This window comes from Bactrocera dorsalis, chromosome 6 (genome assembly GCF_023373825.1).
Source record: "Bactrocera dorsalis isolate Fly_Bdor chromosome 6, ASM2337382v1, whole genome shotgun sequence".
NCBI classification, from domain to species: domain Eukaryota; kingdom Metazoa; phylum Arthropoda; class Insecta; order Diptera; family Tephritidae; genus Bactrocera; species Bactrocera dorsalis.
Window position 1 is genome coordinate 38326181 of NC_064308.1, and position 25679 is coordinate 38351859.

At 37.8% G+C, this 25679-nt stretch overlaps 2 protein-coding genes across 5 annotated transcripts in view; one reads left to right on the top strand and one right to left on the bottom strand.

Annotated features, from left to right (window-relative positions):
- The window catches only part of LOC105226923 (uncharacterized), a 184534-nt gene that overhangs the window by 63787 nt on the left and 95068 nt on the right, over nucleotides 1–25679 (top strand). For all 4 annotated transcript variants that reach the window (XM_049460465.1, XM_049460462.1, XM_049460463.1 and 1 more), the window contains 2 exons: nucleotides 21716–22100; nucleotides 23307–23467. In XM_049460465.1, coding sequence (XP_049316422.1) covers nucleotides 21883–22100; nucleotides 23307–23467 — 379 coding nt within the window. In that variant the 5' untranslated portion in view covers nucleotides 21716–21882. The remainder of the gene's footprint in view (nucleotides 1–21715; nucleotides 22101–23306; nucleotides 23468–25679) is intronic.
- The window catches only part of LOC105234225 (protein zntC), a 453706-nt gene that overhangs the window by 48639 nt on the left and 379388 nt on the right, over nucleotides 1–25679 (bottom strand). The gene's annotated exons all lie outside the window — the stretch shown is intronic.

Sequence of the window (25679 nt, forward strand, 5' to 3'; positions counted from 1 at the left end):
CTCTTCCTAGAAGAGATTATACAAGTATAAAATAATAATAAAGTTCTTTCTCTAAACTAAAAAAAAATAATAGTAATTAATCATGGTTGTTTAAATTGTATGTTTCGTTTTAAAAAATTAAAAATACCATCGAGTATCTTTGAAAATTCACTACACTCAAAACCTCGCCAATAACTAAAATGAAATCCGATAAGTTTCGTATACGCATATACATATGTATGGTTTATTATTTCGGTATTATACTTAATATAAGTAACAATAGTTAATATTTATAAGTAACAATAGTTAACATATATTATATTATTTTGTTGTAAGTCACTTGGACGACGTATGTATATTGACGTTCTGGATGGTTTAAGAAATAAATAGCGCACAGGACCGTTGTCGTTATCGAAAAGTATAAGCGAATGTGTCCAAAGCAGCGATGATCCAATCCTTTTGTTAGTTAGATAGTCGTCATCTGCTGTGGTGAAATGAAATTTGTCCCCAGGTGTGTTGTATTAGTGCATGTTGTGCAGTGTGGTGTTCTTCTGAGGGGAGTTGAGTTGTACTAGGGTGCACCAGTTTTTCTCGGATAGAGTGGGGGAGGTTTAACTCATTTAAACATACTGGGCCCCCTAGGCAAATATTTTGCCTAGTATTATATTTATTATTTGAGACATGTAATATGTAATGGTATTAATAGGAAATTGTATTTTGTGTAAGTATTGGTGCTATATACTGTATTATTCTAGCAAAAAAGTTGTTTGCTTGTATTAATTTGTAAGCGGTTATTTAAATTTTATATTTCATCGGTGTGGTATACCGGTTGTTTATTATTTGCCTTTTCTATGTTATCGGCTTATAAAGGATAGTAACTCCACGCCTGGCTCAGATGTGGCCAGAATGGGTACTCCCTAGCCCTAGCTTTAGGACTATGAAATTAGAGGGTTCTTGCGAGCGAGTAGCCGGTAATTGCGAACGGCTTCATTTAGAATTATAATTTTTGAAATGGGATGTTCAAGTTGTACAACAGTATCCTATTCAAAACCTTATCTGGAGCGCTTATGTAGGGACGATAAGAGCGACCTCTGCTTTTTTTTCTATCCCTTTGGAACAAGTTTGTTATATATTGTGTTAAAGTGCGTATGCACTAATTTGGTTTTTAGTATCCACCGCTCAATGATTTATTCAGGATTGTGTTTTTTTCCATTATTGGCGAAAGCCATCCTGCGGGGTCGAAAAGTAACATATGTTTGAATTTTTAATATTGTTAGACCGAAATCTTACTTTGTTTTTATACCAATATGTGAGGTATTGGAATATTGTGGCTCTAGTGGTAGTCGTACGACGTACCGGCCATTATTTGATCGAGTAGTTGTAGCTTTAGAAAAGTCTTCACAATACTGATCTTCTAGAGTTTGAAATTTCCTTAATTGTGAATTAAGGTATTTATTTGAATTGTACTCAACTTGAGTTGGTATCGTTGTAACTAGTTCGGCAACTAGTCCACTTTGTGTTTCACTGTGGAGCGTTTCAACTTTTTGTGCCTTTGGGCAACATGGTGTGCCTTGGCAATTTTTAGAATTGTGGATTTCGGGATTTGCTTTTGTTAAACGCGTGGTTCTTTTTGTGTAAGCGCTTTTTTGGAGTGAGTTAGGATGTCTGCTGTAATGAAGCATTGAATGGTGTCTTTTGTGACAATGTAAGCAATTAAACTTGCTTTTGAAATTTTTATATGTATGCGCATGTGACAGACAATTTGTGCAAAGTTTGTTTGACCTGACAAAATTATTTCGTTCGTTAACTTTTAAGTTTTTAAACCTCTCGCAAGATTTAAGTTTATGCCCTCTTTTACATAGTTCGCATGACGTATGTTTTCGTTGTTCAGATGTGAACGATTGTGTTTTGTTGGAAATTCTGTTTGATTTGGTTTTGCTTCTAGCTTGGGGTCAATTTAAGCTTCTATTTTGGTCGTGTTTAATGTTCATAGTTTTGATTATATTTTCTTCCAACCTTTCCGCAATTTCATATTGGGTGGTGAGAAAATCTTTCATTTGTTGCCATGTTGGCAACTTTTTCCGTGATGAGAGCAATTGCTCCCATAGAAGTAACGACATTTCTGGTAATGCGACGGTGAAAATGTTTGCCAGAATAATATCCCAGCTGTCTGTGGGAATATTTAGTGTCGATAGAATCGACAAGCAATTTGAAACAGTGGATTCTAGTTTGATGAATTCTACACTTGTTCCTTTCTTAACTTTTGGCAAGTTCATTAGTGTCATTACTTGTTTATGGACCAGTATTTTTTCGTTTTCAAATCTAGCTTTTAGAGCTTCCCAAGCCAAATTGAAATTGTCGTCATTTAATGCGAACTGCTTTACTATTTCGCCTGCTTGACCTTTTGTTTTATATCGGAGGTGATACAGTTTTTGTGCCTTTGATAGTTGTGGATGGTTGATGTAAACGGCTGTGAACATGTCCCGGAAGGACGGCCATTCATCATCACCTCCGTAACACGTTTCTGTATCACAGCAGGTACCTCGAGTTGGATGCTTGAACTTGCCTCTTGAATATCTATTTGTGGCAGCCCTACTCTACTGTGGGGAGTAGGTGCAATTGCTTTAATGAGCTTTAATTGATCGGAGATCATAGCTTTCGTTTCTTCATATTGGTCCAAGCAGTTTTCGAAAATATCGTAAGCAGATAATTTAAAGTTTTGTAAATTGACACTTTCTTTGTTTCAAACTCAACTTCAATATGTAATAACTTTAAGTAAAAAATAAGTAAATGTATAAATATTAGTAACTTGTAAATAAAAGATAGATTTTGTCTCCGGCGATCCAGTCGACACGACGTGTGTCATTTTCTCTGCGCGTTGGCAGATAGAAAAAATATATTTTTTTACAAATTCCCGCGAAGAGGGAATTAATTTGCACCACATGCAGAGCACGTACACATATCTTAATACTAATCTACTGTACATACCGACAGTATGTACACATCAGAGACCTGCACGATTAAGGTAGGCGTCGTACGATTACGTTACTAAGTAACACTTCTGACGATTACCACGATGCGAAGGTAACATTGCGCATCGGCATCGCGGCATCGTGGCATCGTACGATTACTATCTGGTATCGTCAATGACAAATGAAACGAAGTACATACATAAAAGCAAATTCTTGTGATTTTTCTTTCGTATTTACCTTATATTAGGAAAAAATTAATAAAATTCTCTTCATTTAAACATAAATTAATTCAATATAACATAACATAACACAACATAAATTTTAAACAATTCTGTAGGACTTCTTCCCGTAATTGGTCACTGATATTAACTGGTAACCGTTTCATTGGAACGGAATCACTTTCTTCTGTGGATTGGCGTTTGTAGCATGTGTGCTTTTTCAAATTTGAAGAACTAGCCCCTTTACCAAATTTGAATGATTTTTCACAATTTGAACATATAACATAGGGTACATTCTCCCCCGTCTTGGTATCCACAATTTTATTGTAAAACTTCCAGATGTCACTTGAACCCGATGCATCACTAATTTTATAAACACCACTTTTAATACGTTGTAAAATTTCCATTATATAGATTTAAATAATAGCACAAATGCAAAAGCTTTGCTAATGCGAAAATGCCAGTTCTTTTCTTCGCGCACAATACTAATTGAGTAACATGTTAGTAATCGGCGATGCCGCGATGCCGATACCCACAATGCCGATGCCTACGATGCCAAAGTACCGTAACGTAGCGTTTACTCGCCTCATCGGCATCGCCGCTTGCTAACATGTTACTTTTTTAATTACTCGTGCAGGTCTCTGGTACACATATCTTAAGCAGAATATGCTGAATACAATGCTCGCGACAAGACATGGCATCGCGACAGTGAACTGAAAACGGTGTTGTGCATCCTACTACATGAACGCATGCACACAAGACAACACAGCTCTCCATTTTGCATGTACACAATTTCGTTGTAGCCATACTAATACCTTGCACTTCAATGAAATTTTAATATTTTGTTCAAAGTGAAATTTTTTATGCAAAAAATAAGTAAATAGGTAAATTTATTTGTTTTAAATTACACTGTCCAACAGCATTTTTGGAACAGAATAGCGACCCTATAATTCTGAAAGGGTATGTTGAGTAGATCATTTTTGTAGAACAAACTTATGGTTCAGCACGTCTGAGTTTTTTTTTCACAGTGGATCAAAGTTTTCATTTTTTGGTCGAAGGGAGCATTATACTATATGAAAAAAATTTTATAAGTTAATGTCTGAGAGAATCCTTATGGTCAGAGTTGTGTTGTGGAATTGTATGAGGATTATTTTTGTGGAAGATCTTAACCCTCTAACTGGTCTCTTTATGGGTCAATTTGACCCTTTTTTCGAGAAAATCAAAAAATATCCTTTAAAAAGGACATTTAAGGATTAAAATATTCTACGAAAATGTTTGGCTGAAAATTTCAGTGGGGGTCACCAAAGACACCATTGTTGTAAATAAAAAATTGATAAAAAAATTACACGCGAACATATACAAAGTAGGTGAAAGTAGGTCGTCAAGTTCGGTCCAGCCAAACACTGAGTTCTCGCGTCTAGTCAGCTGTCACTTACAAATCGGGTGTGATAAAATTAAGCATAATTGACATACTAAGCAGTACATATCGGGTGTGATTTTTACTAAAATTAATATAAAAAAAGAACAATTAAAGCTTAAATAAGCATGGCGGATTCTGTTTGCAAATTAAGAGATTGGTTTTGTTTCATTTGTCGACATTTTACACACCTTCAAAGCAGAAGAAAGATATTCCCTACAATTGAAGAACCATATTTTCTTTTCTTTCGAATACGATTTTTATGTGAAGCTTGGATACCAAAAACTGTATGTACTACTTGCGAAAGTGGTCTTTTGACCTGGTACAAAGGCGGTACTAAGGCGCTGCCGTTTTCTGCGCCTATTACATGGATTGAACCTGAAAATCACAAATCAGATACATGCTATTTCTGCGTAAATTACAAATTTGGTAGAAGCCAAAGGCACTACGCGATAATGACATACGAAACAACAAATAATCTCATTTTACCAGAAGAGCGCTGTGAAGGTGTTCCGGTGCCTCAACCGCCTACACATACATTTTCGGCCAATATGACATACGCCAATACAGAAATAACAGCGGCGGTTGAAAACATATCCGATTTAACTTGCCTCCTGGTGGTTTAAAAATATGTCCTAATTTGATAGACCAAGCTTATTTTAAAGATCTTGTAAGAGATTTAGGAATAACAAAAGAGAAATATTATGTTCCAGATTGAAAAACAGGAATTTGATAAAAGCCGATGTAAAAGTTATATCGCCAAGAAAAAGACACGCCGATTTGGAAAGTTATTTTAAAAAGTCAGAAGAACTTGTATACTGTTGCAGTATTGAATAGGTTCTAAAATATTTAAAGCTTCCACTGGACTCTTCCGCTTGGCGACTATTTATAGATAGTTCAAAACACAGCTTAAAAGCAGTTTTACTGCACAATGGAAATCAGCATCCATCAATACCGGTTGCGTATTCCACAAAAAAGGAGGAAACATACGCAAATATTTCAAATCTCTTAAATAAAACTGAATACTATAAATATAAATGGGAAGTATGCGCAGACTTCAAAATGATTGCAATATTGACTGGAATGCAAACAGGATACACAAAATAGATATGCTTTCTTTGTAAATGGGATTCACGTGCTACCAGCAGCCATATTGGTGACTTAAATGTAATCCATGAATCTCTTGTCCCAAAAGATAAGGTCATACTTCCACCGCTGCATATTAAGTTGGGCGTGGTGAAAAAGCTTAAATACACAAGGATATGCTTTCAAACGCATTCAAACAATTTTCCCCAGATTATCTGCAGCAAAATTAAAAGAAGGTAAAATACGGTTTTAAGAAATAATTTATTTCATTTAATGTAAACTACCTTTTCTAGGAATGCTCGTTGGAAACGATATAAGAAAATTACTACAAGATGAAGAATTTTATGGTCATCTGTCGGATATGCAAAAGACAGCATTTGACTTTATGCAGCTGGTTACATCAGAATTCCTTGGAAACTCAAAAGCACAAAACTATGCAGAAAATATTGAAAGCATGCTAATAGGTTTCAGATGAACACGGTGAGAAACCAGGAGAAATCAGGATATAAAGGTATTGGAAGAAAGATTCAAAGGGAAATCCCAAAGTGTAATGCTTGCTGAATACGTATGGGGCTTGTACAGAAACCTTGACACATCGGAACATTCACGTCAAGCTAAATACAGAAAACATATTTAGTTTAATCTTTAATCCATTGTCCTACTACTGCTGAAGCAAAAAAATAAATATGTACATACTATAATAAACCACTATTAAAACAAAATTATAATTTTTCCCCCACTGAAATTTTCCGCCAAACATTTTCGTAAAATATTTTAATCCTTAAATGTCCTTTTTTAAAGGATATTTTTTTATTTTCTCGAAAATTGACCCATAAATAAACCACTTAGAAGGTTAAGATTTTCAACAAAAATAATCCTCATACATTACCACAATACAACTCTGACCATAAGAATTCTCTCAGACATTAACTTACAACATTTTTTTCATATAGTATAATGCTCCCTTCGACCAAAAAATGAAAACTTTGACCCACTGTGAAAAAAAAACTCAGACGTGCTGAACCATAAGTTTGTTCTACAAAAATGATCTACTCAACATACCCTTTCAGAATTATAGGGTCGCTATTCTGTTCCATTCAAAAAGTCTTCATTTGTTGGACAGTGTTATCAATTGTTATTACAAATGGTAAAAGAGAGCTATAATAGAGCTATTTTATGCTTTATTTGTAAAATAACGTCAAGTTTGTAAGAGCTGTGAATAATTTTACATTTTACATATTAGTGGCATCACCACTCTTCCTCATCTCTCTATCTTCCATTCTACAGTCAACTCTACTGTCGTCCTACTGTCCTTGGCAAATATAGGAGAAAATTGAAGTTAGCGAGAACGACAACCGACAGCCTACAGTCGTGTAGTCGTGCAGCTGTCAAAATAACAGTGCCCATAAGAACGTGTGTATTTTAATATTTGACAGATGTCGTTTGTCGTTTGTCGTCTGTCGTCGATGTTGTATTCAGCACTTAAGTATTCCCAACGACATACACAACGATTTCTTATATGTTATTATTTTAGGATCATTTGCAATCCTTTATATTGCATACATTAAATACTACAGTCTCTAATCACTATACCCGAAATGAACATTTATTACAATGTTGATAGAATTGAGTATTTGTAAATACTTATCAACGTTTCAGACTATATTCGTATGTGATGGTGATAATGAACATAAATATTTGTAATATGATATCTGTTTCTATATGAGATTTACAAAAATATCTTATTTACAATTGTGGCCGTTAGGAACTGTTCAGAAATCTGAACATACTGCCCCCGTTGAAGTGTTTACACTTCAAAATAATTCAAGTATTTAAAAATCTTGGGCATTTTAACTACATTTTTCTTTACAAGATTGGCGGATCGAACTCGTAATTATTTTTCTTCTTTTTCACCTTTAAGAATTGATACTGACCACTATACGTAATAAACGACGTGTATTTTTGACTACTCTTTGCCACAGGGACATGAAAAAAACCGTTCTTCAGGTCAATTGTACTGAAGACTTTCGTGTCTTGTAATCTATCCAATTGGTCTTCTATCAGTGGTAGTGGAAATCTGTCTCTGATGATTACCTTATTCAATCTACGGCAATCCACACATAGCCTAGATGTACCATCGCGTTTTTTGACAAGGACAATCGGACTACTATACTCCGATTCCGATATCTCAATTATACCGTCATTAAGCCAGTGCTCAATTTGGTCGTCTACAAGACATCGCTCACTAAAAGGCAATCTGCGCGGGGTACAAAATATTGGGCTTTCGTCTTTAACAACTTTGTTCATTTGCACATTGGTAGATTTACACTTATTTGGTTTGTAGTCTTTTACCAGTTCAAAAACTTTTTGTCTAGCATACGCACTAGCACCTACATCAATATTTATTTGATCACCACTCTCTGGTTCAATTTCAATGTTAAACACAGAAAACGCCTTATTTTCATTTTCACTATTCAATTTTCTTATATTAAGTCCTGAAGGGTTAATTCTTATTTCAGCTAATAAACAAAAGTCAGCACCGATAATCATATCTACTTCCAAAAACTCAGTTGCCACCACTTGGAATAACAAATTGTAATAGTCATCGTCAATTTTTATTGTTTTTTCTATTTCACCTATTGGTTTAAAATTACATTTTTTACCAAACCCAGTTAACAGAATTTTTGATTCACTCATTGCCGGCCTATTTAATGTCTTGTATAAATCGAATGATATTATATTAACTTTGCTACCGGTGTCAAACAAAGCTTTACAATACATACCATCTATGCTAATTGGCTTTTGCATAATATCGTCTTTTTCACTCACTATGTTTACACTTTTTGCGTTGTTGCTAGATTTTTTAAACACACAATCCTTCGCTATATGGCCAAATTGCTGACACTCAAAACATTTTGTACCTTTTTCTTTTTTATCGCAATTTACTGATTTTTGCCCTTGTGCACCACAGTTATAACACACAAAGTCTCGTTTAATATTTTTGTCATTTTCTTTTTTGTCATTTTCTTTTTTGTCATTTTCTTTTTTCAGCTGTTTTTTCACCGTCACTTGCTTGTTTCTTTCGAGTATACGTTCATAACATTTAAGTTTTTCCTTAAATTCTTTTACATTTTTCGCGCCGTACAAAATTGTTTTATTAATGTTTAGATCTAACATTCCGTCAATCACGTATTGAATTAACGCGCATTCTTTGATATTGCCACGCGAAGCAATTTCCTTCATGTTAAAAAAATACTGCAGCACACTTTCATTTTCCTTCATTGTTCTACCCACAAGCAATTTATGCAATTGTGCACTATTTCTTTAATTTCGCCCACGACGTGATACCTCTTTCACTTGATATAAAAAGTTTAGCAAGTCCTTTAAGCGATTTTTTATCAAACACAAATTTTTGAAATTCGTCCCAAAACACAATTGCCGCTGTCTCTTCAAACTCTTCCATCCACATTTCAACTGGTATTTTTTCTGCGCCGTCAAATGTTGTCACCGAATCCTCTATGTCTCGAAAATTAATAGCAAGCCGTGACATTTGCGTCGTAATATTTCTCGCCGCGTCTGTATTTATATTCGCTTCACCCTCATTCGCAAAAGAGAGAAAGCAATCGTCATTAATATTTTTTCTTATATTCGTTGTTCTCGTTGAATTTACTCCCATAGTCTGTACTCGTTGATTTACGCCATCGTTGTTGTGTTTTGAGCTTGCCACGTCGCTTGCATCGTCTTTGCTTACGTCGTCGCCGTCGTTGCTCTCGTCGTCGCTCTCTTCGTTTTCGTTAGCGCTGTCGCTGCCGTCGTCGTCGTTAGCGCCTGCGCATAACAAGCGTCCCTTTTGAAGATTTTCAAATATGTAATGTTTTAAATTTTCGCGATTGTAATTTATACTTAAAATGTTCCATATGCAAGCGAGGTCGTTTTCGTTTAAATTTTTGTCTACGTATGCTAACTTTTGTAAGTATGCCTCGTCGCTGGCATCAAACAAAAATCCTTCAAATTCGCGCAACCGTTTGCGGTTTGCTCGGTCACCGTCACTTTCAAACACGCACTTGTGCAACGCCGCGATAGGCTCTTTCCTGCTACGCTTTAGATTTTCACGTATCTTTTCAAACGCACCAAGCGACGCCATTATCCCGAATCGCACACACGCACGCACACAGCAAAATTTTCACTTATGGACGAGCCCCCAAAATGTAGATTTTAGTTTATTTGAATGTAGCTTTTAGTTTATTCGAATGTAGCTTTAAGTTTATTTGAACAAGAAAATGTATTTTAATTAAAAGTGAACGAAAAATTCAAAAGTAACAAGGCTTCTTTTTAATGCTCGATCAGTCGCGCTCGCCGTCTCGTCTACTACTCGTCGTCCTCAATTCAGTGAGATGATGCAACAGCTCGCTCAGTCAGCTCGCTCAGGATAGAGTTGCCATCCCACTTTCATACTCATTTATTTAAAACTAGCTGACCTCGCAGCCGTTTTCCTGCGTGAAATTATGTGTTTTGAAATGAAAAAAGACAAAAATTCATATTGCATTGATAATCATTTTTTTACATTTTTTTTTTTTTTCAATGTAACGCAGCTTGATAAACAACATTTTTTGGTTTCTGTTCCAGTTCGTAAATGTAGAGAGAAGATAGTTTTCCAACTCGTGAGCACGCCACGTGTTTTTGGGCGTGTAAAAAACATAGCAGCTCCAAATTTATGCCATACACTTCTAGCGACTATCCTTTTGTCCTGATGATTGTCATCTCAAATGCAATTTTTTCTGGAAACGGAATCCGTTGGCAAATCGATAAAACTCAAAGCAATTCGTAGAATCAAGCATTCTGCCCCCTTGTATTCGATAGGTGCGTCGCAATCAGTCGGGTTCCATTACACAGTTTCGATGCATGAAGATTGAGAAATATAATAATGACAGATCCAACTTTGAGACGCAAATGATGCGGCGGTATACCAAGCCTTTCCAAAGAATTTAGAAATTCCATTGGATAATTTACGGCGTCGTCTTAATTGTCAAACCGATCGATCGATTTGTATGAGCGCAAGTCTCCCGAAATTTGACTTTGAATCTTCCAGTTTAAGTCATCAACATCGGTATTTTTGCCAGCTATCATTGCACTTGCACTAAAGAAATCGCAGTTGCGATAATATGGCCACAGTACTCTCTTTGGCCATTCTCCAAATTAACTGCGATACGCACAAAAGTCGGAAAACGTTTATGAATTGCAAGATTAAATATCCTACAAAGCACTTTATTGCAGTTCACGTATCGATCGTATCGTTCAAGACCAATAACCGCCATATTGCTTCCTTTGGTGACGTATTTACAAACGTATTTTATCGATTACACCAAATTGCAATACTCAACATTGATATGAGCTTTGAATGTGAATTAGACAATAATGGGGAATATAGTACGATCTATGTGTTGTCAACTTCGATATTCACTCTTCTAAATTGAATGCTGAATGTTCAGCCATTGTCGTATGGAAGCCGATAGAATGGATATCCATCAAATCTAGTTTGTGTTTCCGAAAGAAAAGCACGGGGATAGTGTTTCGTGCATTTATTGTGAGACATACAAACCGAAGTGTGATTGTGGTGTCCACAAGGTGCATGAACCTTATTGGTTTTTATCACTTCGTATAATACTGGATATTTCTTTGCATCAGGAATTTCCATATGATTGAATGATTTCATCAATTTGATCTGGTGTAACCACCATCCACAATCCAAAGAAGAATGTGTGTGTGCGCAAACCTTTCTTTTGTCACTCAACAGAGTACATCTAGCATCTAACAGCACCATATACATATAAGTATGTATGTACGTTGCTTAAAGATAAAGTCCACCGAAGCTGTTGCTTGAAAAGTCTTGCTGTGACATCGTTACGATCGCTTGCTGATTGACCGCGATCCATAATACCGCACGTATGTCATCGCATCCTGGTAGTACTCGGTCATGTGCCATGGGCTGCTAATGTATGTTGATGCCAAAAAGAACGTCGACCGATATCAGCGCGACCTCTTCTTGGCATCGTAACAAATTTCAATTTGTGATTGATCACTTTATGTACAACACACATAACATTATCACTGAATAATTTAAAAAAAAATTTTGAAGCAAACGTCAAATTTGAACTATTCAAATAATTGAAAAACAAAACAAAAAAATTAAAAAAAAGAGTTGTATGGAAAAAACAAACTTTTTGGAATAACCCAATTTTCCGACTTTTCCTCACGAAAAGCATACATGATTTTTTATTTCTAAACCTTCCCCGATTCACACAGAACATTCTCTTGAAAATTTCATCAAAATTGGTTCAGCCGTTCTCTTAGCGTTATTAACGAACAAACATTCATTCGTTTGTATGGGAGAAAGAAAAGGGCTGTTTTTAGGTGTTTTCCGGCAATTATTCGAACTTTTTTCTCCGCAGAAACCATCCCTGTACCTCAACGAACATTTTAAAAAAAGAATTATCAAATTTGGTTCAGTGGTATGAAAGTTATGAGCGTACATACATTTTGGCGATTCATTTTTATTTATATAGATGAAGTTTTTGCAGTTCTTCTGCTAATTTTATTTGATTCTCCATTCTCCCAAAAACAAATAAAAAATGAAAAATGTTCTTACCTTGGTAAAATGTGATGTGGTTTATTGCAGAAAAAATACAAGCCACCAATGAAATTTGTGAAGTTTACAGAGACGATGGTTCGCTCACTTCCGTTCTGGAAATGAAGATCAAAAGCTATCTTCAACATAACCCAACATACGAGAATAGGTCATCCAAAAATGATACCTTAACTTATACAAATATATAGACTTCAAGACATTCGGAAAAAATAGAGAAAATTTTTGAAAAAAATCTTTCCTATATATTGCAGTGTTTGTCGCATACTTCACACAGACTGTATTTTTCAGCAAATCGGTGGTAGTATAGAATGAATGAATGTGAAAAATTAACTGATTGATAAATCGACCACCAGCCGAAAACGATCTACAAATATTTCCACTTCACTATTTCTGTGTCTTGTGAACTCCAATATTCCAAATGAATGAGGGCTATCAATATACTTTCAATTTAACAGAAAATTGCTTTGTTAAATTATTGATTACTTAGTTCTTTCATAAACAAGTAGACGCAAGAAGTATCATAATGAAAAACATGCAGGACAAAGCGTCGTCTTACAGTTCATACAGTTTTTCGTAATTACATATCAGAAAATGAAAAAATCGACCAAATACTTGTTTCACTGCATGGAACATTCAAGAGCTTTCTTTCCGTACATTTTTCACAAATATAAAAAGGAACCCTTCCATGCAGGTAGTTAATCGGTTGTTGTCCACAAGCCTGTGCAGGTCATGCAGTGAGATTCGCAGGTATGCGCCCCTACTGTGCGGTAGTAAGGTATATTGACAGTGAAATTTTGAGTTTTCTCTTGAAAATTTTTCGCAAAAGATACCTGAGTCAAAGAGAGATTGAGGAGATTATGGGGCACGCCGATTATGAAATCGCATTCTCCCTGCAGATACGGTCGACTTTGTAGTCTTGCCTCCGGAAATTACAGATGCAATAAGTGACACGGAAAATATGGATGAAGAGGAGCAAAAACTCAACGATGGAAGTGCGTTTATGCCTCACAAAATAGCTGGGAACATTGAACTATCTTGCGCGTACAATGAAGACAATCCGAATGCGTCAGCCGACTGCGAGGAGACTGAGAAACATTCCACTGAATTTGAATCTAGTTCAAGTTCGCATGTGACATCCAAATATGCCACACATCAAAAGAGCAACAATAATCGAATGGGTGATGTTGATCTCTTCGATAATGACGTGAACAATTATCGAATTCGCGTTCGAGGAAAAAAGTGGTATTGGCCACTGATAACAAATGGATTTGATGCTGCAATGGGGAACGCTTGGAAAATTCAAGTGCTCTCGTCAAATATGAAAAGGGAATATCACGCACCACTTAAAGATGTATTGCACAAAAAATAGAACAATTGGATCACTTACAGTTCCGTATTTACGTTGCAGAATGTTTGCTTCGAATGCAAAACCGTCGATGTCGTCTTCGGAGACGTTGACTCCACAGTCAACAGCTTTTCGAAATTCCAAAGACGCCGCTCTGGAGAGTGTTCGTAAAGACAAAATTGGACATGGCATTAACAAATTGGAGAAGCCTCGTCATTGTTAAAAATGTCACAAACTTTCGTCATATAAAGGCACAAAATGCGATGTAGCTCTACTTGTTTTGTGCTTCAATCCATTCCATGAAATTTGAAGATAAGATATTGAACTTTCAAGAAAAGTTTTTCAAAACTTACTAATAACATGTAGCTATCTTTTTTTGTAAATTAAATGAAATGTGAAATTGAAAAATTTAAGAAAATAAACGGAAATGAAACTTCTTATATCAAGTGAGTCATCTTTCATTCTAGTCTTTATTTGGTATTCTCCTTGCTTATATACAATTTTTAAAACAATCTTAAATAACTAAATATATGTGTATCTTTGTATGTATTGCAGCATATTGTTTATTGCTGCTTGACATGGGGTTGTTTTCAAGTGTACAATTTAATACGTGTGTGTGTGTTTAATGTTATCTCTTCTGTAAATTTATGACTTGTGTCTCTACGTTTTTAATAGCATTACGGCTTTGCTGATAAGTAAGTTCAATGATATTTGAACATATTGCCGAGGGAAAGAAATGATTGTTTTAAAAAATTAGTGGACTGTATATGGATATGTACATACATATGTATATAGTACTTAAACTTAACTTTCCTAAATTTTAGTCCTCCTTTTGTGTTTGCAATATCGATGCTTCCTTTCCTTGACTTTTGTGCCCAATATTGCTGCAGTTGTTGGTGTGCATCTACTTCGTCTACCACCAGTCCCACGTTGAGGTCCTTTGGTTTTGTTTGCAGTTGCAGAATCATTCGAACCATCTTCCGCTTGGTTCTGCATTTTAGTAGTTTCGCGAGCTATATCTGTTGGCCGCTTTCTATAATTTTTGAAATCTTTTCCTTTTTTAGTAAGATTAGGATTTGCCTCAACTAAAAAACCTTTTCGCTTTTTAGGCAATTGTGTGGGTTTGTGCTAAACTTGATTTCCTCTTCCTTCTCATAAGCTTTACCATAATCGTGCAAAATATGGTCGATTTCTTTAGCTTCGTCCTCATCTTCAATCGACTTCCTCAGTTATTGAAGTTCTTCAAGTGATTCTTCTTCAACTTCATTTTTTTTGTTTTTTGTCTTCCTGTATTACTTCTGCTGTTTTTTCCGCAGCAGAAAACAGATATATACAAGGTAGATAAAAGATTGGAACTTTTGTGCATTTTAAATCCGAGACAAAACGGTACAAAATTTCTGATTCTTCTTCTATCGTAAAATCTTCTAACAGCACATCACGCTGAAGAGAACTGTAAGTTACTTCGGACTCTCCTTCTTGTAATCTCGCTTTACAAAATTTGAGATTTTGGAAATACTCCGCCGTTATTTCAAAATACAAATTTTCAACTTGAAAAAAAAAAAAATTTTTAAAAGTACTTTGTGTGAAAATTGTGCATTTGAAGAAACACAATTTTCAAAAATTTGATATCATCAAATATTTATTGTAGTGATATTGTGGAGATCGTTCATTACTTTTCTGAGGAGTTGAATTTTCCTCTTGAATATGAAGATTGCAACACTCAAATCAAATGTATCTGATTTGAATTTATTTGCCATGTCAGACTTTTTTAGAAAATTGTTGGACGTGTGCAACACCGATTTGGATTAATCCGCTTGGGCATCAAGAATTTTGTTCCTGTTTATACCCATGATTTATACCCATGATCGTATTTGTGTGTGTAACTGCTGATATTTTCCAAAGAAATCGTTGGATGTATATTGATTTGGTCGCCGAGACCAAACAATTCTGAGAAACATGCGTCTAAAGTCAAGCGATGCCTTAAAATACCTCTGATCTGTAGGAATTTAAAGATAAAAAATCAGGATTGTCGTGAATTTTCTATGAACAATTTTTACATGTCTTGGTCCAGTTTTTAATGTTAATATTTAGGGCTAAACATTTCAAGGAAGTTGGAATAGATGATGTTTTTGGTAATATAAAAATGGTAAATATTTTACATAATAAAAATATATATATAATTTATTCAATTATTATCTAATTGGCTTTATTAATATATTTCTTAAAATATTTGATTTTAGATTTATAAAGTCACTTGACGCAACAAGTGCCAAAATGATTTGCATAACATTTTTTTGTTTGAATTATTCAATTCTTCTTCTTCTTTACTGGCGTAGACACCGCTTACGCGATTATAGCCGAGTCAACAACAGCGCGCCAGTCGTTTCTTCTCTTCGCTACGTGGCGCCAATTGGATATTCCAAGCGAGGCCAGGTCCTTCTCCACTTGGTCCTTCCAACGGAGTGGAGGTCTTCCTCTTCCTCTGCTTCCCGCGGCGGGTACTGCGTCGAATACTTTCAGAGCTGGAGTGTTTTCATCCATCCGGACAACATGACCTAGCCAGCGTAGCCGCTGTCTTTTAATTCGCTGAACTATGTCAATGTCGTCGTATATCTCGTACAGCTCATCGTTCCATCGAATGCGATATTCGCCGTGGCCAACGCGCAAAGGACCATAAATCTTTCGCAGAACTTTTCTCTCGAAAACTCGCAACGTCGACTCATCGGTTGTTGTCATCGTCCAAGCCTCTGCACCATATAGCAGGACGGGAATTATGAGCGACTTATAGAGTTTGGTTTTTGTTCGTCGAGAGAGGACTTTACTTTTCAATTGCCTACTCAGTCCGAAGTAGCACCTGTTGGCAAGAGTTTCCAGGCTGACATTGTTGGTGGTGTTATCGCTGGTTCCTAAATAGACGAAATTATCTACAACTTCAAAGTTATGACTGTCAACAGTGACGTGGGGGCCAAGTCGCGAGTGCGACGACTGTTTGTTTGATGACAGGAGATATTTCGTCTTGCCCTCGTTCACTGCCAGACCCATTTGCGTTGCTTCCTTGTTCAGTCTGGAGAAAGCAGAACTAACGGCGCGGGTGTTAAGACCGATGATATCAATATCACCGGCATACGCCAGCAGCTGTACACTCTTATAAAAGATTGTACCTGCTCGATTCAGTTCTGCAGCTCGAATAATTTTCTTCAGCAGCAGATTGAAGAAATCGCACGATAGGGAGTCGCCTTGTCTGAAACCTCGTTTGGTATCGAACGGCTCGGAGAGGTCCTTCCCGATCCTGACGGAGCTTTTCGTGTTGGTCAGCGTCAGTTTACACAGCCGTATTAGTTTTGCGGGGATACCAAATTCAGACATCGCGGCATAAAGGCAGCTCCTTTTCGTGCTGTCGAAAGCAGCTTTGAAATCGACGAATAGGTGGTGAGTGTCGATTCTCCTTTCACGGGTCTTTTCCAAGATTTGGCGCATGGTGAATATCTGGTCGGTTTTGATTTACCAGGTCTGAAGCCACACTGATAAGGTCCAATCAGTTTGTTGACGGTGGGCTTTAATCTTTCACACAATACGCTCGATAGAACCTTATATGCAATGTTGAGGAGGCTAATCCCACGGTAGTTGGCGCAGATTGTGGGGTCTCCTTTTTTATGGATTGGGCAGAGCACACTTAGATTCCAATCGTTGGGCATGCTTTCATCCGACCATATTTTACAAAGAAGCTGATGCATGCTCCTTATCAGCTCTTCGCCGCCGTGTTTGAATAGCTCGGCCGGCAATCCGTCGGCCCCTGCCGCCTTGTTGTTCTTCAGGCGGGCAATTGCTATTCGAACTTCTTCATGGCCGGGTAATGGAACTTCTGCTCCATCGTCATCGATTGGGGTATCGGGTTCGCCTTCTCCTGGTGTTATGCGTTCACTGCCATTCAGCAGGCTGGAGAAGTGTTCCCTCCATAATCTAAGTATGCTCTGGGCATCGGTAACTAGATCACCTTTGGGGGTGTATGCTCCGGTCTTGAAACCTTCTGTAAGCCGCCGCATTTTTTCATAGAATTTTCGAGCATTACCCCTGTCGGCCAGCTTATCAAGCTGTTTGCACTCACGCATTTCGGCCTCTTTCTTCTTCTGTCTGCAAATGCGTCTCGCTTCCCTCTTCAACTCTCGGTATCTATCCCATCCCGCACGTGTTGTGGTCGATCGTAACGTTGCGAGGTAGGCAGCCTGTTTTCTCTCCGCTGCGACACGGCACTCCTCGTCGTACCAGCTGTTCTTTTGCACTTTCCGAAAACCAATGGTTCCCTTATACCGAGTTGTTGACGAGTGCTCTCAGAGAGCAGGAGTGCAAGCCGAGTAGAAAATCTTTCGGCTGTCTGTTGTGATTGCAGCTTATCGACGTCGAACCTTCCTTGTGTTTGTTGGCGTGCGTTTTTTGCTGCACAGAGGCGGGTGCGAATTTTGGCTGCAACAATATAGTGGTCCGAGTCGATGTTAGGACCTCGGAGCGCACGCACATCTAAAACACTGGAGACGTGTCTTCCGTCTATCACAACATGATCGATCTGGTTGGTGGTTTTTCGATCCGGAGACAGCCAGGTAGCTTGATGAATCTTCTTATGCTGGAATCTAGTACTACAGATAACCATATTTCGGGCCCCGGCGAAGTCGATCAGCCTCAACCTATTTGGGGATGTTTCCTCGTGGAGGCTGAATTTACCGACCGTAGTGCCAAAGATACCTTCTTTGCCCACCCTGGCGTTGAAGTCGCCAAGCACGATTTTAACATCGTGGCGGGGGCATCTCTCATAAGTGCGCTCCAAGCACTCATAAAAAGCATCTTTGTCCACATCGTCCTTCTCTTCCATCGGGGCGTGGGCGCAAATCAGCGATATGTTGAAGAACCTCGCTTTGATGCGGATTGTGGCTAGACGTTCATTCTCCGGAGTGAATGATAGTACTCGGCGACGGAGTCTCTCTCCCATCACGAATCCAACACCAAACTTGCGCTCCTTTATATGACCACTGTAGTAAATGTCACAAGGACCTACTCGTCTCTGTCTTTGCCCCGTCCATCGCATTTCTTGGACGGCGGTGATGTCAGCCTTTATCTTTACGAGGACATCAACCAGCTGGACAGCGGCACCTTCCCAATTAAGGGACCGGACATTCCAGGTGCATGCCCTCAAATCATAGTCCTTATTTCGTTTGCCGTGGTCGTCATCAAAAGGGGGGTCTCTCGTCCGAGGCTGTTTTTTTCTTTTCATTGGGGGGTGTTTTTTACGTGGCGGGTCCCAAACCCAGCGCACAACCCTATGCAGGGGATTTTTCGCCTTCTCACTTTAGCTCGCCTTCAAACGGATGTTCTTAGGCTACCCAGAGGATACTTTGTCAAAGACCGGAAGTCGTGAGCTGCTTGAGTCATATGTAAAAGAATCGTTTCTGGCCACTCCCAAGTGAATGGCGATCAGAGAACTTTCCTCACTTGCGTGAACTTCTACACATGACTCCATCAATTAATTCAAATATTATGACAGAAAATAGCAAAAAAAAAGAAAAAACAACAACAAACACATGCGGGAGTTGTAGCACATGAGTATTTTCATTAGCTCTGCTGTGCTACCGCTCCCAATTTTCTGCTACCGCTACGCCAGAGCATAGCGCAGAATCTAATTTTTTGCTCCCGCTCCAGCTATAGTTTTTTACCTAACAAAACTCGGAGCAGAGTAGAGCACTTCTTTTACATTGTTATGCTAAGACTATGCTGTGGCTCCCGGAAAAGTGAGAGCGGTAGCGATAGCATAGCAATAATTCTAGAAATTTTGCTGCTACGGAGTAGTAAATGAGAACCCTGCTTTTAATCATTTGTAATAGAAAATTAGTTCTATTATGCATCAAATTACAAAACGATTCATGAAATATATTTAAATTTCGCATTTTCTTTGATTTTCATTGTTTTAAATGTTTATGAGCGATCGTGAACGGCGGCAACGAATTCCTCCGTTCACATATATTTTTGGTATAATTTCAATCTGGCCATTCCAGTCATTCCAATTGCAAAACGTCAAACCTACCCAACACAGTCAACTATCAAAGTTCGGTAGGTGAGCGGCTCTCGCATATCCAGTGACAGGAGAGTTGGGGATCTCTTTTCTCTGATTTCAATCTGGCCATCGCTCGTTTCCAAATGCTAAACTTCAAAACCTCTTGAACTCGATTAGCTGTCAAAGTGCAGGAGGTTTTGTCGTTTAGCAATTGTTCTCTCACTTCCAGTGAGAGAGGAGTTGGACATCTCTTTATCCTTGATTATAAATATCATTCTAGTTTTTATTTGGTATTTTCCTTGCTTATATACAATTTTTACAACTATCTGAAATAACTAAATATACACATATGTATATTGTGTGTATGTTTGTATGTATTGCAGCATATTGTTCATTGCTGCTTGACATGGAGTTGTTTTCAATACTTATGTATGTATGTTCAATATATTTAAAAATAGATATTTATTTTTGATAGTATTTCGGCTTTGCTGAAAAGTAAGCATGTTCAATGATATTTGTACAAGAAGATGGGTGTAAACGAGCCACTGCCCTGCGGACAATTAAACGAAAACCTACAAAGTGCTATAACTAAGCACTAAATTAAAATTTTGGGCTGTCGGCACCTGGGGGCACCTGTGGGTTAGAAATTTTGAAAAAGTTTGCGTGACCCAGCTTTCGTATAGATTAAATGTATATATTTCCTAGACCTCTAATGCTACAACAACCAAATTCGCTCAGCACAAATCTTTTAAACACCAACCAGTCCACTTCCCATATAACGGCCCAAGTCCTATAAATCAATAACTTATACGCCAGAAACATTAAATTTTACACCCTAGATGGCATGAGAGGGCTTTATAGGATCCGGGGTAAACCAAATTTGGTACCTACGTGACATTTTTCTCACATTACTATGTTACAGTGCGGACTACAGCTACTCCTACTTCCATTGTAAAAAAATTTTTAATTTCATCTGATTCTTTCACTTTTCAGCTTCTAAATCATTAAGCAAATAAAATAACGGGACCACCTTATGACCAAAAATTGTCCAAATCCAACCAAAACTGTTCTTACCCCAAATATCAGATCATGTGTAAGATATGTATATATTGGAAATTCAAGGACAATCTTTCTTGACAATGTGTGTGTATTAAAAATGTTTTGAATAGGGTCAATACATATCTTAGCTCCCATATACTTAATACAAAAATTTTCGAATTTCGGGGCGACTTTATACCGCATATACCGGCCAACATGAAAACGAGAGACCGGTTTTTACTAATAACAGTATATCTTTTTTGATTGATTTTGATTGGTGATTTTAAGCGAGGTACCTTAATGAAACAGGGAACATTTTATTAGCACGTGGCATGTTAATAATATATATAATATAATATTATAGTTGCAAGAGTAGCCGAACTTAGCCCTTCCTTTCTCGTTATTTGTTTAAAGTGTCTCAATATTTGTTGTGCGGTCGCATTATTCTCTGAAAATTTTATATGTATTATATGATAGGGAAATATTACAACTTTGCTTCCGCCGTTTGTTTTTTGTAAATTGAAGGCTTTATTGAATAAAAACGGTCCAAAAGTGTTTTCCCTTATTCCCTCTAAAAGCAATGCTTAATTAACAAACGAAATGCTTTATGATCCATTTTTTTGTAAGCTGATACAAGTTGCTTTACAAAAATTCTATATTTTTATTATACCTAATAGAAATCACATAGATGGTAGTAGTAGAGTAATAGTATTATGTATGTGTCAGCCTCAGTAAAGCGTGGACGGGTCCTCAGCCGCACTTTTCTTGGAATTAAAAAAGAAAAGCAAAATTTCCCGTAAATGTCGAGAATGGTCGGCTTTAATCGACCAGTGCTTGACCCTAGAGACATCTATTGGAAAACGGCGGAAGTTGTTGGCCTACTTATATATGTATGTGCTCCATTGAGTATGTCTTTGAAACCATTTCCGAATTTCATTTAAAACCTTAATTTTTATTATTTTCTTTCTTTCCAGTTGGCTTATACGGCCCGAAGGTAGTCAAATACAATTCATATCGCGATTGCAAGATCGCTTCTTGCCGCTTAACAGCGGAAACGCGTTCCCACTTTCATTTCCTCGCCGCGGTTTGCGACACTTTTGATGATCGCCCGATATTTAGTCGTACAGAATTGTTAAAACATATGCAATGCTCTCGTAAGCAATCCTATTTGCATTGTAGCAGCAGTCAAATAGGAGTGATTTGTAAAACAACAGAGACTTCGAACACGTCGACAAACGAGGATGTTGGCTCGCCAGTTTATCCAATGCTGAGCGGAAGTAATGCAACATTGGCATCAATAACAAAAATATCCACAATAGAGAAAACTAAAGACACACTCACAGACGTCGAAGCCTTCAAGTAAGTGAAACACAGACATGTACATATCATTTGAAAAAATTACAGTTTGAAACAAAAATATTCTTCCCAAAAATATTATATCTAAAAAGCTTTAGTACCATTTTTACCGTAGATAATTAAATATAAATAAGGGTTATTCATTAATAAAGCATTAAAAGTTACTATTTATTCCAGAACTCAGTTTATTTGTTAAAGTTCAACTGATTTTTATAGAATTTCAAATTTTTTTTCAGTTTTCAGACCAAAAAATGGGCAGTGATTAATATTTTAGTTGTATTCGAGGATATTCTGCGAGTTGAGCATTGTATTGGGTAATGAATCAAATAGCTGTAAGCCACGGCATTTCTCAAAAATCGCGACTGGAATAAAAGCATAAGACCATATCCAGTCTACAGATACCGCGCTCAGTAAAGTCAATGTAAGGCGTCTTAAAATATTAAGGAGTAAATCTGATTAATTTTAGTCATCATAAATCCGTTGTGTTATTAGAAATAACGGTTGCATACATAAGAAAATAAAAATTTTATACGAGCGAAAAGTAAATATTTGGTTACCTGTACATAGGTGCAATAAAAATCCAGCTGTAAATCATTTAGTATCGTCTTTCTGATAAAATTTCAACGAACACAAAGCCTACTAAAACCATATTTTGACGTGAGAATTTTTGATTGGAAATTAGAGGTTTCTTCGATTTTAATATTTGAACCTTATATTATAAATAAAAAACTACGGTGCGATTTCGGCTTAAGAAGGAATTACACAAAATTTTCTAATATTCTATTAGTTGGATATATGTATTTGAGCTGGTTAATTATGTTTTACATTCTTTGTATAGGATATGTACAAAAGCAGCGAGACCAGTACTTAACATCCTACATCTTTTTCGGTGAATACAGTACGAGCTGAGACATATTATATCTGTTTTTAGGATAATAGATTACTTATGAGAACAATGCAAACTGAAATATTTCACCATTTCGTCTTTACTATTTACTTTAAGTGGTTATTTGTACACTGACATATGTTTTTCTAGTGCCACATAGTTAAAGGTGACAAAGTTATATGGGGTTCTGACATTTAACTTGAGGTCTAATGAATGTATTCTAATTCTCCTGAGACACATATTGCATATATTACAACGACAACTGCTATTAATATGAAATTACTGTACACACGTACTTATAAATTTACTGTTATGAATTATAGCTGTAGAGTTTCATATATGAATTCTCTAACACATCTGTTGAGGGCGGACATTGATCAGGATGATAGAGATCATCGAAAGTATTCCAGCGAGAAGATGCGACATTTCCGTTGCAAAGAACACATAAACTGCGATTTTAATTGTTGCAACAACAAATATTTAGGTATGTAACTAATAAACATGCTAAGTATACAATGTTAAGTGTTTTATTTGACCGTTATAAGCTAAATCGTTGACACATAAAACAACTTCTTCGTCTATACCTCTGCACCACATAGCAGGGCGGGAATAATGAGTGACTCATAAAGTTTTGAGTTCGTGTGTGGACTTTACTTTTCAATTGTCTGCACAGTCCAAAATGGCTGTTGTTGGCAAGAGATATTCTTCATTCGATTTCCATACCTACATTGTTGATGCTGTTAATGTTGGTTACAAAATAGACGAAATTATCTGCAACTTCGAAGTTGCGTATGTCAACAGTGACTTGGGGGCCTAGTCGCGAGTGCGACGACTGTTTGTTTGATGACAGGAGATATTTCGTCTTGCCCTTGCTCACTGCCAGACCCATTTGTTTCGCTTCTTTATCCAGTCTGGAGAAAGCAGAACTAACACCGCGGGTATTGAAGCCAATGATATTAATATCATCGGCATATGCCTCTTAGAAGATTGTACCTGCTCGATTAAGTTCTGCAGCTCGAATTATTTTCTCCAGCATCAGATTGAAGGAGTCGCACGATAGGGAGTCGCCGTGGGTCTTTTTCAAGATTTGTCGCATGGTGAATATCTGATCAGTTTTTGATTTTCCAGGTCTAGAGCCACACTGATAAGGTCCAATAAGTTTGTTGACGGTGGGCTTTAATCTTTCACAAAAACGCTGGATTGAACTTTATATGCGATGTTGAGGAGGCTTCAAATCGTTGGGCACGGCAATCCGTCGGCCCCCGATGCTTTGTTGTTCTTCAGACGGGTAATTGCTATTCGAACTTCTTCATAGTCAGGCAATGGAACGCCTGCTCCTTCGTCATCGATTGAGGAGTCGGGTTCGCCATCTCCTAGTGTTATGCTTTTACCCCGTTCAGCAGACTGGAAAAGATCCCTCCTTAATTTTAGTATGCTCTGTGCGCCGATTACTAGATCACCTCTGGGGGTTTTACAAGAATATGCTCCGGTCTTGAAACCGTTCTGTTAGTTGCCGCATTTTTTCTTGAATTTTCGAGCATTAACTCTGCCGGCTACTTTGTCAAGCTCTTCATACTCACGCATTTCGGCCTCTTTATTTTTCTGTCTGCGAATGCGTCTCGCTTCCCTCTTCAACTCTCGGTATCTATCTAATCCCGAAAGTGTTGTGGTACCAGCTGGTCCCTTGCCTTTTCCGGAAACCAATGGTTTCGGTTGCAGCTGTAAGTAAGCAGTTTGAAATGCCGTTTCACAGTTCCCTTATACCGAGTTGTTGACGAGTACTCTCAGAGAGTGCGTTTTTTACTTCCTAGAGGTAGGTGCGAATCTTGGCTGCAACAAGATAGTGGTCCGAGCCGATGTTAGGACCTCGGACCGTTCGCACGTCTAAAACACTGGAGATGTATCTTTTGTCTACCACGACATCATCGATCTAGTTGGTGGCTTGTCGATTCGGAGACACCTGGCTGATGGGTGAAGTTTTCTATGCTGGAATCTGCTATCTTACAAAAATAACCACATTTCGGCCCCGGCAAAGTCGATCACCGTCAACCCATTTGGGAATGTTTCCTTGTGGAGGCTGAATTTACCGACTGTTGTGCCAAAGATACCTTTCTTGTCCACCCTGGTGTTAAAGTCGCCAAGCACAGTTTCGACATCGTGGCGAGGGCAGCTCTGATAGGTGCGCTCATAGAAGGCAAATCGGCGATATGTTAAAGAACTTCGCTTTGAAGCGGATTGTGACTAGACGTTCATCCACCAGGAGGAATGAGAGTACTTGGCGACGGAGTTTCTCCCACGACAGCCAGTTCTACGCACCGGAATAGACTCGGATTTCATCCGACCAAGGGCTGTTTCGGCGACCTAACCCCGTTTGGATCGGTGAGTACTAATTTGGGTTTGTCGTCATTGGGGCACTGCCTTGCTGCAGGGTTGCTCCGTATCCTCCTAACTCGTGCTGGCATTGAGTCCAACCCAGGCCCGGAGGTTCTTGGTTCCTCGCACAGTCTATTCCGTGTGTCAGACCGTCATACGTCGGAATGTTACATCAGTTAACTGCAATTTCTGCACTGGCTGGTGTCACTTCACGGCGTGTTCCGGGCTGCGCACCACACGTGAGTGGAGTGAATCGTACGTCGCCCCATGCTGCAGGAGTCTGCCCCCGCAACTCACAACAGTGGCGTCGCCAACCAACACCC